This window comes from Dermacentor albipictus, chromosome 8 (genome assembly GCF_038994185.2).
Source record: "Dermacentor albipictus isolate Rhodes 1998 colony chromosome 8, USDA_Dalb.pri_finalv2, whole genome shotgun sequence".
In the NCBI taxonomy this organism is placed as follows: domain Eukaryota; kingdom Metazoa; phylum Arthropoda; class Arachnida; order Ixodida; family Ixodidae; genus Dermacentor; species Dermacentor albipictus.
In genome coordinates this window covers 90,778,726-90,797,272 of record NC_091828.1, presented here as the reverse complement: position 1 = coordinate 90,797,272, position 18,547 = coordinate 90,778,726, and the positions used below count along the sequence as shown (strand labels likewise).

At 47.1% G+C, this 18,547-nt stretch overlaps 2 protein-coding genes across 11 annotated transcripts in view; one reads left to right on the top strand and one right to left on the bottom strand.

Annotated features, from left to right (window-relative positions):
• Positions 1-18,547, top strand: part of LOC135911357 (uncharacterized) — a 371,373-nt gene that overhangs the window by 68,414 nt on the left and 284,412 nt on the right. For 7 of the 9 annotated variants that reach the window (XR_011507986.1, XR_011507987.1, XR_011507992.1 and 4 more), the window contains one exon: positions 5,784-5,880. Coding sequence is in view for 1 of the 9 variants with exons in the window: in XM_070523697.1 (XP_070379798.1) it covers positions 5,784-5,880; positions 13,949-13,992 (141 nt within the window). In the remaining 8 variants the exon portion in view is untranslated. Of the gene's footprint in view, positions 1-5,783; positions 5,881-6,705; positions 6,882-13,948; positions 13,993-18,547 lie in introns of those variants that run through there. The other 2 variants (XR_010567281.1, XM_070523697.1) reach the window with 2 other exon arrangements.
• Positions 1-18,547, bottom strand: part of LOC135911356 (cytochrome P450 6B5-like) — a 76,316-nt gene that overhangs the window by 56,435 nt on the left and 1,334 nt on the right. For both annotated transcript variants that reach the window (XR_011507983.1, XM_065443596.2), the window contains exon 2: positions 3,484-3,580. Coding sequence is in view for 1 of the 2 variants with exons in the window: in XM_065443596.2 (XP_065299668.2) it covers positions 3,484-3,580 (97 nt within the window). In the remaining variant the exon portion in view is untranslated. The remainder of the gene's footprint in view (positions 1-3,483; positions 3,581-18,547) is intronic.

Below are 18,547 nucleotides of genomic sequence, written 5' to 3'. Positions count from 1 at the left end.
GTGAGTGCGCTCTTCCCCTAGCTGCCAATGAAGAAAATTTACAGGACGCGTTCTCCTCTCAAATATTCTACAGTCATGAGCGAGGTGTGTTGTAAAATAGCACATTTTAATTCCAAATAAAAGTATGGCTTTACTTGCAAGAAGCCACGACAAGGGCTTTTTTCTTTTAGAATAAAATTTATTCCCTCTCTCTCTGAAAAATTCACCTTGGTTCTTGAGGAACGCTTTCCTCATTGAAATCTGCAGCGCATCTCTTGTTATACGCAAGCTGTTGCTTAGAAAGATCTCACCGTCAATTTGGTCCTGGCAGGATTTCTTTTAATGCAAAAGCCTTAAATGCCCCATTACGCGAAAATCCGTCGTAGTCGGCAGGGCGACCGAATGATGGCACCAAAAATGGCTGACAGTGCAAATAGTAAAAAAAAAAGGAAAAGAAAAAAACTCGTCAATACATGCTCGGATTTACTTCACATTTCTCAGGTAGGTTCCTGTGAAACAAATTAAATCAGTGACTTGGGAACGATTTGGTAAATTTTGGACTGGTCCCAATTACACCCGGGCCTTCGGGGTCTAAGACGAGCACGCATCCACGACACCATGGCGGCTCCACGGTTCTGATTGGCTAAAGCTGTGCCCAGTGCGTACGTCATTGGACACACTCGACGGCGCAGCCAATGGTGAGGAGGTGGCGCTACTTCGTCACTCTATAATTGAGCGCGCTGCCTTCCAATCGAAAACGTCCATCGAAATGATTTCACTGAAGGGAGCATAATGGTTTCGCCTTCCCACACATAAGCAGTCAAAATGCCTCTGCCGAATTAGTTTCTGTTACGTATACTAGAGTGTCATTAAAGAGAACGAAAGTGTCGTGGAGGCTGCAGGCTGACTGCTGCCTCACCAATCTCAATAAACCATTAAACTTACCTGTCCGCCTTCTTCAGCCCCAATTCCCCATTTGTAGCCTCTCTTTACTGAACACGGACACGTTAGGTTAAAACTTCCGCGCAGGCAACGAACTTTCTTCTCTGCTTCTGCTTGCAGTTTACATTTTGCGCAAATTTTCGCAAACAGATGGCCAATAATTTTGCATGTAACCACAAACTCAATTGCGGTTAGCACAGGGTTGATAAGCGGAGCCTTAGGATAGATGGTTGGCTCCAATAACAGCAACGGTGACTCTGACATTCATCCGTGAACTACGGCGAAAGTATTGGTTGCTTGCGCTTGTGCTACTTCTTGCAATATTAAGGGAACGACCTTATGTGCCCCACGAAGCGAAAATGACCGGTGTTAATGCTGGGTGGCAAGAAACGCACGTGATCAAGTGATGACGTCACGTTGCCGGCGCTCGATCTCGTGTGACTCGCACGGCGAAATCCCGTAGGGAACAGCCACGACATCGGATACCGTGGCCCACACCCAACAAAACTGGCCCGGCGTACCTAATGCGTGCGTACTTAGCGCGTCCTAAAGGTGTACCTAGCACGTGCGTCATTGGGCACGTGATTGGCGCAGCCAGCGGAGAAGAGGTAGTGCCACGTCTTGAATGCATAGAATGAGCACGCTGCCTCCAGCGCGTCAATTGCTCTCCGGAGTTCATCGGTGCTACTGCGATTCACTCACGACGTCAAATCATGGTCGATTCAAATAGGTCGCGAAGCTTCGGGTGAAAAGCGGTTCAGTACAGATTGTCACCGACATCAGCATGGGGGGTTATGGGAGCAGCGATTGAAGCGCGACTATGTTTGGAGGGAACAAACATAGGGAAAGAAAAACGCGTTTTTTTTTAATTCAAATGAGACACAGTTAGATTCATTCAACGAAAACAAAATTCCTAGTCAATTTTATATATTCGTGATGAGTTAAGAAAATATGTTTGACTTTATTATTATTAATAAATGCATTTCTTTTCAGCGCCCATCGCTACAGGGTGCGTTGACGCCACTATCATTCGCAGTGCAATGCACGTCTTGAAATGGGCAGAAAGGCGCACTCGTATCACCTGTTGAAATACGCCCCCCTCACAATGTGTGCTTTCTTGCTTGTCGAAGTTTGTCTGAATCTGATGACGCGGGTAGCTTCATTGCTTGTTAATCTGTTCAGTCAAAAGTAGTGAGTTACGACCGCCAGATAATTGTGTAGTTGTTTTCGTGCGACTGCGCTGGCCGACGGGCTTGGCATCCGACAATAGGATCAGCACTCTACACCTAAAGCTTTCGTCGGCCTCTAAAGAAAGTATGTTCTGTGCAGGGATGCGATTTCGACAACCGTACGGCTGGCCTTTTCCTGCATCGCTTTCCACGCCGAAAGCTCGAAACGTCCATCAAGTCGAATGGCGGGGCATTTGAATATATAGCTCCATTTGAATTTCGCGCCTTCGAAAACCAAATGACGTCACTTGTGCTTTTAACGGACATGGCGTCACGTTATTTTTTATTCCGCCGGAAGTGTTCCCACCACATACAGATGGCGCTAAGCCCCATGAACCGGCGATGGACCGCCATGTTTCGAACGTATGGGCTCCTATGGAAGCTTCGCTACCAGGTATATTTACATTGGTCAAATGACGAGTGCATAAGAACCACGGATCTGTGGCCAACGCATGCGCAAACAGCCACACTGAATCAGCAGAAACAAGTTTAATGCATGTAAGAAACATCAATGGAACACATTTCACCAGAGGAACTACAATATTTTCCCATTTCCACACGCACGCAACCTAAAGTGTCTCTGCAGAATTTCTTTTTTTTTACATCCGAGCGACATTTCCGCAACTTTGGTTTTGGCGATTTTTACTGCTTCACATAGTAGTTTTTTTTATGAGTTTGTTTTGGACAGACATCTAGAAGGATACAAACTTGATTTTATTCTGGAACTCTCTTTTTTTTCTCTCTCTCGCTCTCTGCTTCAGAGAAGTTTTAAACAGGTAATTTCCTGGCATCCTTTTCTTTCTGAAAACTTGCGATGGAAGATTCGGGCACGACGGGCGAATTGATCTAGTGATAAAAAAATTTATTTTGGGGATCACGTGACACAAAGTGCTATAAACTGTAGAATGAGGCTAAATTCTCTAAACATTATAGAAAATTCAATAATGTGATCAGGTGTGGTACCCCTACTGGCTCGCGAATTGGAAAAAAAGAAGAAATTCGCAAGACTTTTCAAATATCTGCCGCGTCAAACAGCGCTTTTTTTTTCTGCTTTCCTGCACTACTGGCCACGAGTCACCTGTCACGTAACGCGAGTCTCCCGATCTTCGAGATCGTCAGGTTTCACGCAAGAGCTGCGGACTGACTTGCTCCCGGCCGTTCGAATTCGGCTGCTCGACAAAACGAATGAAAACCTAATCAACCACAACGACAGCGATATGGTTGGCTGCGAACCCTTTACCATCGAGAACCTCACGGCACCACTGATCTCCACTGTGGAGATCAGTGCACGGCACCTGTGGCTTTTGTCGCAGCTTTTCCTTTTTTTTCTCACCTGATGCCACAGCTGGTAGAAGTTTCCCGAGATCAGGCTTGGTTCGGGGCCAGGAATCCCGCGCTCTTTGAATATGTTGAATCTGTTTCGACGCCACCTGCGAACATGCAATGACAGGCTTGGTTAACAGTCAAGCTTCATCACACAAGGGAGGCAGTTGCGGCTTCTTTACTCGCTTAGTATCCAAGGGCCCTATAACGTTAAACTATTCCAATGTGTCCTTATTCCGATCTCGTGACGTCAAATTTACGTAATCGCCGACGCAAGCTTAGGGCGATGACCCGCAGCATTGATTGAACAGCCAAATCGAACGCTGTCCCCGTTTATAGAGGTCACTTCTGTTTGCTTTCAAAACGAATAAGGTCGCCTACATTGAGCGGTTTTTCTTATCTGATTGGCTGAGAATAGGCGAGGAGCACGCTAAAATGGAGAGGGTTTAGATGGGGCCAAGCCAGCGCACTGAAAATAGATAACTGGATGAAGAGGGTGGTGCCGGCGTCTGCGATTGGTCCACTTTCCCTTACTTGGCTTACAGTGGCTTGTCTTAAATCGCGGCGGTTTGCAACGGAAGGTCGTATACGTGCCGAAAGTGCGGGAAAACGTTACATGACCGCACAAAAAGTTTTGTTATACGCAAACAAACCCATGTTCTCCGGCATGTGCGAGTAGGCAGTACCTTAGCGATCGGCGTCAGCCATCTTTTATTCCTTTCGGAATGGGGCAGCCTGCCGCTATTCAGCGAAAAATACAGTTTTGTTCGGCATATTAATGCATCTCTAACGTGTATACATCACTTTGACGCAATGAGTTTTCATAGTTTTGCGACGTCGAGTGAAAGACAGGTGAGGTGGATGCAGACTAAAACGTTGTGAACAATAGCTGAGGCTAAGTGGCGAAAAGGCGTGGAATCAGAAATAATTATTTTTCTTGTTCGGTCGAATCGTGCATAATCAGTGCGTATATATGTCATGTCAGATGGGGAGCTATCGCGGTGTTCGTTAGATCGCATGGCAGGCGAAGTGGGAGTGGCCAAAAAACGTTTTTGACCAACAGCGTGGAGGGCTGATTGCAGAATTGGAATAGAAAAGTTTGGACTGGCGTTACCTTGTAGCTCTACAAATCGGGAATTTATCGTGTGTATGTGCCGTGACGGTGTCGCGCGAACTGAAAACAAAAAAGAAAACGCAAGCACAAAAGCGTGGGAGTGACGTGTTTTTATTGTTCTTATGTTTGGAGTGTGAAAGTAAGCAAAGCCTATGGTGTTTAGCCTCCCTAAGCACCCCAATATCTGCGGGAGACTGAGTAATAAGTGACCGAGGATTAAGCTAAATTTCTTGCAGATATTTACTTCCCTCACGAAGCTCTTTACGCAATATCATTTTTTTTCGTTCGGAATACGGATCCATAGGAATGAGGCCACCGAGGTTGGCAATCAAACTAGAGACCAGGAGCTCCACAGCTGAATGCGGCAACCACTGAGCTTTCATGAAGGAAAGAAAAATTTGATGCTATGCGACAGACACCTTGCAATATATTCCTTGGCAGGATCACTCCGTCGTGTAGGATGTCAAGAAAGCACTCATTTTACACCGAGCATCACCTCGTTCCTTTGTGGCCACGAATAAGAGATTAGAAAGAAAATGCAGATCCAGCGGACATGTTTGGAATCTCTGCAGAGCGAATGTATATCATCAAGGGGTTAAAGAAACGCTATCTAAAAGAAATTTGTCCATTTCATTCTTGAGTCTTTGGTGAAAAAGAAACTAGCACGTGCTTGTGCTTTCGTGCACTACGCGATGTGACAAATCCTATATTGGCTTGTATTTGTTTTTTTCTTCTAATTTATTTTAAGTTCACAAATTGCTTCTCGGCCGATCCTCTACGGTGGGCATGTACCAGTGTACCACCCGCTTTTTGCCGAACGCCAGTTATGGTTATGTTTATGGTTTAATGATCATCATCAACCAAGACGTCGTGGCAATAAGAAATTGCTAATTGGAGTTGGCATTTATTTGTGCTGCGAAACATTGTTTTATAAAGTGTATAGTGAAACCTTGCCGGTAAACACATGGCTGCACAACAAAGGGTATATTTTTGTCTCGTGTGAACTGTAACCTTCGTGGTGTCCCAGAGAGAGATGAACATTGTTTCATTAGTTGCAAAGATGCAATCCTATTTAGGGATGAGCGCTCGCGGACGCTGCAAAGAAATACTTGGAAATCAACCCTCATACCCTGCGATACCTGCTGCCGGCCTACAATAATAATGCACCTTCTTATGTGTTTTTTTATTTCTCATAGGAATGCACAGTTTGTGCAAAGCACGGATGATGTACCGCAGCGCCTAACCGATCGTAGCTTCAAGACCGCATTTCGTCCAGATGGCTGTACACCTAAGGTACGTTTCCGCGCAATGCGATACTCAACCGGACTGGCACCCCATTTTGCTCAGGCTCTTACTCTTACCACCCTTCTTATGCGAAACCTACATTTCCACCTAAATCATGAACAGTGCATGTGACGGTGCTCTTCTGTGCGTGTGACTGTTATTGTGTCCGCAACTCATTACCCATGCACGTTTGGGGTGCGGTCTTGCACGCGTTCCAAAATCGAACGGAGGCGGTCCGCTCTTTCCGTCGCGATATCGACGGTCCGTGCAGCTGCGTTCGTCCAATAGCAGACGACACGGAATCATTGACAGCAGATATCACTATACGATTGACGTCATGGCGTTCGTCACCGTTCAAACTGACCAACCGTGTGTGGCTCGGTGGAACGGACCGCCTCCGTTTTATTTTGGAACGCGTACAAGATCGCACCCTTGGTGAACATAAAATTGTGTCACACGTTACTGTAATAAATAGCATGACAAAAAAAAATGCGATTGTGAACCCTAGTGTTTAGAGCACTGGGTGGCTGCACTGAAGAGCTGAGGTTCGTATTGCGCCGCCCAACGCGCCTCGCATATTTTAAGAGTCAGGGGTAACTTACTCGGCGAGCACTTGAACAGTGACTGACCAGCCAACGCGGGTAAAACTATTGGATGGTGTACGCGAAGAAAGCTTTGCGGTAAGCGCATCCTCATGTTAAACGTATTCTTTTTTAATACAGTAGGTAATACACAGAAAAACATTGGACTGTCACGTATATCAGGAAAAAAAAAGAAACAATTCGAAGCTGGTGTTTTCCCTTCTATCTTCCTGTCATTCTGTTTTTATTTTAGTGTTGCATGAGGAAGTAAGCGAATTAAAGCACGCTTCAAGAGAAGACGCGCAAGCATCGAGGTCCGTTGGGCAAGCACCGCGAGAACTGTTGGTGCTCGTCGCGCTGTCATTATTCCTCACAAACATCACCCCCTGCTGCTGGGTCTAGCGAAAGAGTCCATCCATTATACGCCCAGCGCGGTCAGTTGCAGAAGCTGTGGTACGAGACGGCGGGAAGACGTTGCGGTTGAAAGATGGCTTCGCGCCAATAAAAAAAATTTGCACTTGGCGTACATTTGCTTCTGGCGACAACGTTGAGAAATGGTGCATAGTTTGGTCGGCATCGACGTCACTGAGAGGCTGTTTGCATGTGCTAACAAACCTGCGAATTGTCTCAGCTTGTCAATGTCGTATTTTCCGTCCAAACAGCGCCTCCGCTCCGGATGAGGCTCACGGCCACGCGGTACTTTGAAGCCCAAACACTGGGCTATCCTCTAGAGTCGTTGCCGTCACCTCTTAGACAACGCCAGGCAATGTCCGTAACTTTGTAACTCTTACACCCGTATTTTCAAACTGTCCTCGAATGAGAGCTTTTTCTCCACTCCACCGAGTTGAGCAACCCGCGATGGTTGCTCAGTGGCTACGGTTTTGGGCTGCTGAGCACGAGGTCGCGGGATTGAATCCCGGCCACGGCGGCCGCATTTCGATGGGGGCGAAATGCCAAAGCACCCGTGTACTTAGATTTACGTGCACGTTGAAGAACCCCAGGTGGTCAAAATTTCCGGAGTCCTCAACTACGGCGTGCCTCATGATCAGATCGTGGTTTTGGCACGTAATACCCCATATTTAAATTTTTAATTAACCGAGTTGAGCACAGCGCGATCTCTCGACTGATTAAGACGCAACACTTCTCAAGAATTGGCGTGAATGATCACGCAGCGCAGTTACTAATTCTGTCGATGGATAGCGCTGCTTTCAATTTTCTTAAGACGAGATTGGATAGCCTAGCAGGAGAACGTTCTAGAACATGGGGGTTAATCCCGTTCTACTTTAGTTCAAGCTATAAATTTAAACTGTTTATTAGTGCATTGCGCTTGCTTAATTGAAATGGCGTTCCACGTCAAATCGCAAAATATAATGAACCATGTTCTGTACATTTGAACTTCCACCTTTCTAAATTTAATAAAGCAATAAATATTCGCAACTAAGTCCACAATGACAAAACCACTAGCATTCGGAAGTGTTCCACATGCCTGTACCTATTATTGAGCCCATTATGCCACAAAAGTGTGTTGGAAATCCTCCCGAGTTCGTAATGATGATTCCAGAGTACCAGATGCTCTTTACAACTATGTGCAACGCTGTTCCCATGAACGGTGGCTGCTCCACTGAGATGTATTACCACATATTTACCGCTACGAGAATTTACCAATAAAGCTTTGAAATTTCTAGAACGCCGGTTCATTTCTCTAAATGGGGAATGTCAGCAAACTTTTTGCAGCGAAGCTGTTTATGGCTAGGAGCCCAGAATTTCGTCGCACAACGTCGACGGGGAAAGCATGGATAAGCCGGTACCGGTGGCCGTGCAGGGAAGCGCAATGCCAGCAAGGCATTGCGCTGCCAGCAAAATTCTGTCACATGTTAGTGTAATAAATAGCATGATAAGAAAAGGCGATTGTGGTCCCTAGTGGTTAGAGAATCTGGTTGCTGCACTGGGCAGCCGAGGTTCGAATTGCGCATTGGGTTGCAAAATTCTGTCACATGTTAGTGTAATAAATAGCATTAGAAGAAAAGGCGATTGTGGTCCCTAGTGGTTAGAGCATTGGGTTGCTGCACTGGGCAGCCCAGGTTCGAATAGCGTATGTGTAGCATCTGCCAGTAAGGCAGATGCTACACGCACGGAACAAGGGGAAGCGTGCAGTGCACACATTCTTTGGAATCACGCATACAACATACAGAACGTTGCATGCATTTCGACAGATAACATTCTTAGAACGAGCATCCGAGCCACATAGTCGGCGATGAAGCACTCCTTATAACAATGCGGAGGACGCAGCGCTCCCAGCATAGGTTTCCCGGTAACGATTGCTGCTGCGCAAGCTGACAGCGCGACGGAGATTATCTTTCCATTGAGATTTCCACACGCGTGAACGCTTTTTTTTGTACTTGTACGCATCAAGAATGTATCCATAACAGCACTACCTTAGTAGCGACCCCCATCACAAAGGCCCATACTAGAATACTAGAACTATTAGGGGTTTCCATTTAAGGGGGGGGGGGGGGGGCTTTTACAAGCACCTGCTGCAACGTCCGCGGAACTCGAAGCCTTGCGTACTCGTAATTAGCTTTAATGCGAATAGAATTCTTGGCGTTCTCAGACCAGTTTTTCCGCCTGTTGAAATGCTTTCGCGAAGTGTCCTGAAGCGACGGAAGTAACCAGCGTTCTGGCAAGACTAAGCTATGATGTCTGAGGTTTGAATAAAGCGTCCGTACACAGGGATCGCTTCTCTTGGTCGGCTGAAACGGGAGTATTAAGGAATATTCGGCTGGTTGTTTTCCCTGCCGGGCGGCTTGCATCACATTCGGCTGGTCCTTTCAGACCACCCCACAAAAGTTCAGAGCCCTCGGAGGCGCCCTCATTTTCGACCTGGGAGCGCGACCGAGATCTGGCGGAGTTAACATCACTCGGCTCCTGTAGCTTCTATTGCTCCGTTGGCGCATGGAGAAAGGAAAGCGTACGGAAGGCCCCGTCCATCTCGGATGAGTTAGAGCTTGGCGGAAGTCAAGGGGTGTTGCTTTCGCAAAGGAGCACTGGGTCTGGTATTCCAAACGTATTCGTTTCCATGGAAATCGCGCTCGTGAAATTCTCGCTGCTGCTCTCGGCCTCCAAAAAGAGAGGCAAGACTTTTCAGTGTGGGTCTTCGTCGAATTAAGCACGCTCGGTTCGCGAGACAAGCTGTATTTGGAGTGCTGTAAGCGAGATTTAAGGTTATGTTTTGGTGTCTGTGAGAGTGAGACGTCAGCCAGCAACACGTAATCACGGCGCGGGTCCTCGTCGTCTTCTTCATGGTGCCGCGGAAAAACACAGAAGCGGGCCTGCTTCACTAAACATGCTGTAGAAATTTTGTAGCTTTTGTTCTGGGGCGCGTAGGCAGCGCGAACTTCAGGTGGCTCGTCGCAATGCATGTATAAAGCTATCGCCCTCTGCTCCGACAAGCTGATTGGAGGCGTAGAGGCAGACGGCACATCAAGATGGCTGTACTTTAGGCATCAAAAGCGTGACGTCAGGTGTTTTCATATCATGGCCGCTATAAAAAAAAAAGATAAGGCGGTGCTCATATTTTGCTTTCGTCCTCAAAGGCGTGGCGTCTGCTCCAGAGATGCACCGGCCCCGGGATTGCCTTGGAACAGGTGAACATTGGAACAGAAAACGCCCAGACCTGTTTTTTCCGAGACTGCTCTGGCGAGTGGCCGCGCGTTCGTTTTGGTAACGCTTTTGCGGCTCCGGTCCCGAGTGGGCTACGCATCGTCGCCATAGGGACCATCCGAACGTACCATTAATTTCAGCACACACGAATCATTTACGTCCGAGAAAGAACCGCTAGCCTTGGGATTGTGCAAGGTTCTGCTCGAGTGGAGTCCCGCTGTGTTCGGGTCGCCTCTGACGTTGCTCCCAGAATGCTCTAGAGACGCACATTGTGTTCCCTCCGGCACGCGCTAAGAAAACAAGATTGGAGAGACCATTACGCCACGCAACCAGCCTTGGCAAGCGAACGCTCTATTGCGTTCGCTTGCCAAGGGAACCTATTGCGTCGAGATCACGGAGCAAGAATTGAGACTCGCCGACATGGCGGAACTTTTTATGCGAAGCATATTACTGGAGCTCAACCCAGCTCCTCAGGCGCGGTGGTGTCGCCTTCAATACCACGTGACACCGTGACGTCACGACAGAGGAGAAACGGGGCTCCAACTCGCGCCCTCGCTCGCGGCGTCGCCTTCAAGGCTGATCACGTGACACCGTGACGTCACGACAGAGGAGAAACGGGGCTCCAACTCGCGCCGTCGCTCGCGGCGTCGCGGCGGCATATAAGCAGCTGCGCTTGCCTATGCTAGACACTCACGAGGTGAGATGCCTCCTGGAGACAGAGCTGCTCGTTGGAATGAGAAGCGAAGGGTGCGGCGTGCTACAGAGACTGTTTCTAGGTGGCTTTGCTACGGTGCAGTGACTACGCGCCCCGCATCGGACGCGGTGAGCGTCGAGCAACGCAGCGTTCGGCGCGACAACGAAATGTGCGCCTGAGCAAGCGCCGCACGCCTGAGCCAACGACACCGGCTTTTCTGCAACACGAGCTCCTTAACGCTGTCGCGTTAAAATAAAGGCTAGTACGCTTCGCATCCTGGGCTTAACCTTAGCTAAGCCACAGCCATTTTTTTCCTTTCCTCCAAGGTGCTATAGGCACCTGAACATTTCTAGAGACGCACATCGAGGCGCGTTTTGCGTTGAGAACACGTCATTTTCCAGGACTGCTTCCCACCAAAAGGTCCCAACACCTCGCTGTGCATCAAGATGCCCCGTCCCAAGAACGCGCGTATAGCCAGCGTCTCCTGGATGACAGGCCAGTGCACTCTGCTTTATTCCGTCCTGCTACACGAACCAAAATTCCTATTGCCAAGCCCGGCGTGGCGAACGCAGAGACGTCAAAATCACCGCGGCTTACTCGGGAGCATCCAAATTAGATCCTACGGCGGTCGAGAAAGGTAGCATGACGTCACGGATTCAAGTGCACGGGCCTCGTGCTGTCTAGGAGGCCCGTGCACCCATGCTCGTGGCGTTGGTATCGCCACGAGCATGGGGTTACAGCGCGGCCCCGACGTAGACGAGCGCAAGCGGCAACTCACAGGGGCCGTCCGCCGGTGCTATGCGGAGAAGCGATGGGAAATCCACGCCGCTCGGTTTGAGCAAGAGAGAGAGAGAGAAAACAAGGGTTGGAAAGGTAGGGAGGTCAACCAGAACAGCATCCGGTTCGCTACCCTACACTGGGGGTGGGGTTAGGGTGAATAGAAAGGGTTTGAGCAAAAACGCGAACGTGCGAGCCGAGCTGCCGAAACGGGAGGTGATTTTTACAGCACGTGGACACCTGGGGCCCGCTCTGCGCATGGTCCGCCCTGCCATGAATTTGAGTATAACCTCCGAATGAATATTCCCCAATAATTCAAGGCATCATTAAGACATTATTCAAAAATAAAGTGCCGTTATTCATTGTTCGGCGGGCTATGCGAAAATGGCATCTACCTATAACCAGTCGAACGCGCTGCTCGTCGCGTCGTTCCACTTGACAGGTGAGGTCTGTGTCAGGCTTTGTAGCGAACCATAGCGAAAGAAATAACATGCACTTCACGAGTCAAAGGGGATAATGATATGCAGGTTTACAGCCGTGCAGCTTCCGTTGCCGGTGTGGTGGCGGCGGCGGCGGCCGAGGAAGGAAAAAGTGGCGAAGGAAGGCAGGGAGGTTAACCAGTTTAGCTTAACCGGTTTGCTACCCTACACATGGGAGCGGGATGGTGGGGATGAAAGACGGGGAGAAGGGATAGAGAGCACATAACACGGCACACACATCGCTGGTTACAGTCCGTCACTCTGGTGCGGTACGTGACATCACTGTCCAAGCCCGTCTCCTTCATAAACCGAAGTAGACCCTTCGTCGCCTTCACCTGCGATGTCTTCTGTCGGCGGCATGTGAAAATCGCGTCGAGGGACGATGGTCTAGTGTCAAGGTGTGCTAGAACGGAGGCCAGGGACTGTCGCCGAAGATTATATTCAAACAGTCGCACAGAATGTGTTCCAGCGTCTCCTCGCAAAGACAAGCCAAAGGATAGCGACGGCAGAGCGGGTGACGCGCACCGCAAAGATAACTCTCACGCCAAAACAGACCAGGAGAGGACTGCCAATTTGGAGGAAAAGCTATGCATTGACGAGCATCATCATCATCATCATCATCATCATCATCATCATCAGCCTGTTTACACCCACTGCAGGGCAAAGGCCTCTCCCATATTTCTCCAACAACCCCGGTCATGTACTAATTGTAGCCATGCCGTCCCTAACTAACTTTCTGCCGGCCCCTGCTACACTTCCCTTCCCTTGGAATCCAGTCCGTAACCCTTAATGACCATCGGTTATCTTCCCTCCTCATTACATGTCCTGCCCATGACCATTTCTTTTTCTTGATTTCAACTAAGATGTCATTAACTCGCGTTTGTTCCCTCACCCAATCTGCTCTTTTCTTATCTCTTAACGTTACACCTATCATTCTTCTTTCCATAGCTCGTTGCGCCGTCCTCAATTTGAGTAGAACCCTTTTCGTAAGCCTCCAGGTTTCTGCCCCGTAGGTGAGTACTGGTAAGACACAGCTATTATACACTTTTATCTTGAGAGATAATGGCAACCTGCTGTCGACGAGCAACGCTAGGCTGCAAAATATTGTAGCAAGTCACTAGCACTTCTCCGCCCGGGTAGCCGCGCACCCATAAGCTGGAGCCGACAGTTAGTATACTTCGAGAACCATTTCGCCCAGGACCCGGTCGATAACTCTTGCAGCGTTCACGATAGCCCTCTGTTTGCCTCGGACATTGCACCGGCCCAAGAACGTATAAAGTGTACACCCGGCCACAAAATATTACGGACCACGAAATCTGAGAAGAAGCTGAACATCTCCGCAACCTCACAACACAGCCTGAAATTTGCATCTCAGGCCTCGACTATAATATGCCAACAGCATTGTCGTATACAGTTTTACTGGCTTCTGCTACAGGCTGCCTTGGAATTAAACGTTTTCTGAGATCTCGCGGTCCGTAAACGTTTGCGGCCGGGTGTACAAAGTGTATAGAAATTGCGCGAAGAGCGACAAACACCCGTTCCGTGTGCATTAAATCATTTTCATTTCAAACGAGTGCTATTCGCATAATCCCGACAACTACCGTATATAGGTGAGTCCTGCCCCTATCTTTTTCCTTAAAGTTGCTGAAGAATGAAGAAAACTTCAAAAAAAAGTGAATTGGGTGGCTTATCATCCCTAAGCTGCGCAGCGAACTATGGTAGATGCCGTATTGTAGGTGAATGCAGATTGGCTTGGACAACTTGTTTTTCTTTCACGTGCACGTAATTCTAAGTAAACGAGTGTTTATGTATTCAGGCGGCTTCGAAGCGAAATGGCGCTGTCTCGGCATTATCATTATAAAGCACGATCTTATGCTAAATCGCAGAACGCCCTTGAACTACAACGGCAGGTGAAGAAACACTTGAACACGTGAGTAATATTCCTGCCAGGAAAGTTTTTTTTTGGTCGTCACGGGGCACAGAAACTGGGAGCAGAATCATACTGGCATGGTAAGAAAAACAGCAATGCATGTTAACAGTTATGGAACGTTTCAGTATGCAGCCGGCTCTATGATTTCTATAGGAGTAAGAAAAAGGAAATGTATCAGTAAATGAAGGTCGCGTTTCACTGAACATTTTAGAAACGTGCAGCTGTGTATCGATGTTACTTCCATACTAATATTCTTTGTATTCTCAGATTTCAGCACCACACATGTGCAAAGGGTGTGCTAAGGTAAGGGCAGTGCAAACGGGGTCCAGACTATCCTTAGTTTTCAGCGACATTTTTATATGAGGTGGGGAAGGAATCAAGAAAGGAACCAACCCTCGTTTTGCGAACCTTGGCATGGATTTCGTGAAAAGTTATTTATTGATCTATACATATCGCAGCCTCAATGAGGCTATTGCAGGAGTGGGATGAACGAGAAACACACAAATATTTATAAATACGCTTGCGTAAATTGTTTCTGGGATAGTGAACGGATATTGCCCGATAATGAATTCCAGACTTCAATTCTTGATGGAAAAATAAACTGTTTTTAAGGGAATCAGTGTAGGCAGAAAATGTGGAGATATTTAGCGCATGGTGACTCCTCGTACATGAGGGCTTGGAAAAAGTCAAATAGTTATCTAGAGAGGAGAGTTGAGGATAATAAACGTGTGAAGGAATTTTGGGCATTCAAGTTTGCAACGCTCTGCACGAGGAGTGAGGGAAAGTAGGGGAAGAGAGACGGCGAAAATTCATTCTCATATCTGCTACAGACAAAACGCACTGCCCTTTCTTGCACTGATTCTAGTTTTTTCACGCCACACTGGTTGTATGGATTCCATACAACGCAGCCATACTCGATGATGTGGTGAATGAGGGTTTTATATGTTAGAAGTTTAGTTTCTTGAGGAGCACAACGCTGCGTACGGTGTAAGTAACGTAGTCTTTGGGGGGGCCTTGTAGTGAAATAATTCTTATTTCACTACATGTGGTGAAGAGCGTTTGAACGACTTGCAAATTTTGCATATTCGAAGGCCTTTCACTTTAAAATTACCACATCGACTACCGTCCAAAATGTTTCTGCACATCTACCTTGGTGTTTGAATGACTGCCTCTGAGTGACTCTGAGATCAATGTTATTTTTGGGCAATGTTATGTTGAATTCCAATGGTGGAGTCGGAGCAGCCGACGGACTCCGCGAGCGAGCACTCGACTCTGGCGCAGAGCAACGCCTCCAGTTCCGCGAGTGGAACACAACCCGCGCCGCCGGAGCAAGGCGGAAGCGGAGATTCTATCACAGAGTTACCCAGGATACCTTGCGTGTTGTCATTTCCTTCCACTGTTTGCTCCCAGCACCGCCGCACATGTCACTTGTCTCTTCAGCGCCGTTCACCTGTTGTTTTTTTAAAAGTTCGGAATGGATATCTCGCCAGCGTGCAGCAGCTTTTGCTTCCTCGCGAGTCGTGACCGGTGGCGCCTCCCAGCAGACAAACGTGGTAAAGGAAATACGTCACGCAGAGTTCCGGTCCACTCCGCCGATTTTGGCGGAGCATCTTTTTCTGCTCCACGGAGTGACTCCCTCTCTGAATCCCCTCCGACTCTCTCATTGGAACACCTTACTCCCGCCCTCACTCTGCCATTGGAACAAACTTGCTCCGAAACGAGCAGAAAAACGTGCTCCGGCTCCGCCATTGGAATTCAACATTAGATAAGCCGATGGAGCCGAAAATGATTTCCTACAATTCTTGAAAAGGTTTCTCGCAAACTGAAAAGAGAAGTATGCAACTAAACGACGTATTAATTTCGTTATAAAATCTATTAAATACCAAAATTCCAAAAATAGCGATAATTGGAACATTTTAGAAGCGTGTTAAAAATTATCATAGCCGATTTTTGTAAAGACTTGTATAACGCCCAGCCAAGAGTGAAAAATCTAGTACTGTGAGAAGATAATGCGTTATGTTACTCTAGGTGAGAAAATTGAGCCTCTATTAGGACCCACGTTCGTCATGCCCACCATGTGTCTTGCTCTAACAATAAAATAAAGATCCCTCTCGTATTGAACTCTGAGCGCATTCGTTTTGTTGTAGTAAAAAAAGAGCGGCTAAGATTGTGCCTCTCCTTTCCCCTTTTTAGCGATGAAATGAGTTGAGCTTGAGTGTTCAGGGCTCCCGCATCCGTTTTCTTACCACGGTGCGTTGAGGTATTGCGAGCCCGCGTGACGGCGTACGGCGATTATTTAAAGACTAGTCAGGGGAACCTACTTCTAGCGATGATATCTAATTACACGCGCTATCTGAAGTGCTTCCCGTTTACATTAACGATGTGCCAGCCTGGCGGGAGAGCACATTGACGCCACTGCCGCAGATGAGGACAGTCGGATGTTCAGAGGAGCACAGTCGCACAACGGGCCCCGAGTATTCTGAATTTCTCACTCAAACTCAATATTAGGCTTAACAATGTTTCCACACCGTCGAAGTGCGACGACTTTTCGAACGTACGTTTTTTTTTTTCGCACGAGAAAGTATTAACTGCCGCGGGTGAGCCAGCTGGGCATGTTCAGATGAGGACAGTTGCACAACGGGCCCCGAGTATTCTGAATTTCTCAATTAAACCTTATATAAGGTTTAACAATAGTTCCAGACCGCGGAACTGCGACTACTTTTCGAACATGCAGTTTTTTTTGTTGTTTTTCGCAGAAGAAAATCTTAACTGAGAGGAGGTGCAAAAATCTCGTTATCGTGTCGCAAGACGTTGTAAGCTTTAAATCGCTGGGCGGTGGGTACACTCTTTTGTACGCGGCGACCTTTTTACTTTAGATCTATGCCACATCTCATGCGTAGTTAACGTATACTGAATCTAATGAATCTTCGTCCGGCAATACGCGAGAAAGCTAGATGCCTAATTGACCGTTTTGTTTATTTGTTTTTTTTTTGAGGCACCTTGGATAAAAGGTTCGACATCAATTTTTGTTTGCTCCGTTGGTCGTTAAGTGCTAAACCATTTAGAAAATAGTGCGTTTCTCCGATTAGTCTTAAAAAACGTTGCGCTCGCATGCTTGCTTCCTGAACGGGCCATGGCAGCAATTACGGATTCAGAAGTCCCGAGAACTCAAGGTCATTTTACGCCTAGAAGAAGGCCAAAAAGGACGCAACCTGACTCGCTCTTTTCTTTTTCTTTAGTGCAATAAAAAAATGGATGCAGATTACAGTACGAGTGCAATTTTTATTTTGTTATTAGAACAAGACACATCATTGGCAAGATCATAATTTGGTCTTAAAATAGGCTCAATTTTCTGACTTAATGTATAACATTGCGTTATGTTTTTGAAGTATGAAATTTACCCCTCCTCGGTGGGTATTTCTGTATAACTTTCCCAAAAAATTGGCGGAGATCTGTTTGATTGAAACGTCTCCAAAATGTTCAAATTTTCGCATTTTTTGCGTTTAAGGCATTTTGAAAATTTTTAGCGAAATAAGTACGTGGTGCAGTTGCACACTGCTTTCTTTCTTTAATTTGCGTGAAACGTCATGAAAATTTCTCAGAAATATTTTATAGGTTTTAGGTTCGTCGCCTTAGCTCTTGTGGCCCAAGAAAGAACCCTGATTTCCGGGTTAGTTCGAGGCAGTTGGTCGAAAACCAAAGTTTTGCAATTTTTCAAAAAAACATGCCATGGGTGACACAAATGTGACTTTCCGTTGGCCAGCAGTGACGTGGGTGTAAATTTGCACAACATATTTTTGGCGGCATACAATGCGTTAATTCTTGAGTGACAGCGCTTCGAATTCATATGGCCTGCAAGTCGCCGAAACAACGCCTTTTTCCACCTTTAGTGAAGTAAGAATTTCTTTCCAAGAAGCGAGTTCTCGGCTTCTCAAAACGAAGATCGATCTCTTTCTGCAGAGATATTTTCCCACCTTCTATAACAAATTTCGCTGAAAACCAGAAATAATCGGGAACTCTCTCAATCTGTCATTATGAGAACACGCCCGTAAGGAGAATGGAGAAACCAAAGCTTCGAGCTCAAAAGCAAGTGTGTCGCTAGTAACCTGCAATAGTTTATTCATTCATTAATTCATTCACCAATATTGACTTAGTAGCCTTTCTTGGTTTAAAGTATTCCATTAGCGTTAGTGGGGAATATGTTGTACGCGGAATGCCGCAACGTACGTTTTGCAACGATTTCGTTAAACCAGTGGTAGCATCTGATTTGGTTGCAAAAACTAATTCCCTTTCGAATGTCACTCTACTGGCGACGTTTCTACATACGGAAGAGCCACGCAGCTTCTACGTAAACTTTAATTTTCGTTTTAGGTGAATATAGGGCTTAAACACAAGGCTTAAAGAGTGTTTAAGAAGAGCATACACCTCTACTGCGCGTTTCTGTAATACGATGTTTGATTAGAGGCGTGCCATCGAACTGGTTGCGTGCTACTCTGGATTTATATGTGGCTTGTAACCGACCTTTCGGCTCATCAGACCCTGCCATGGTGGCACG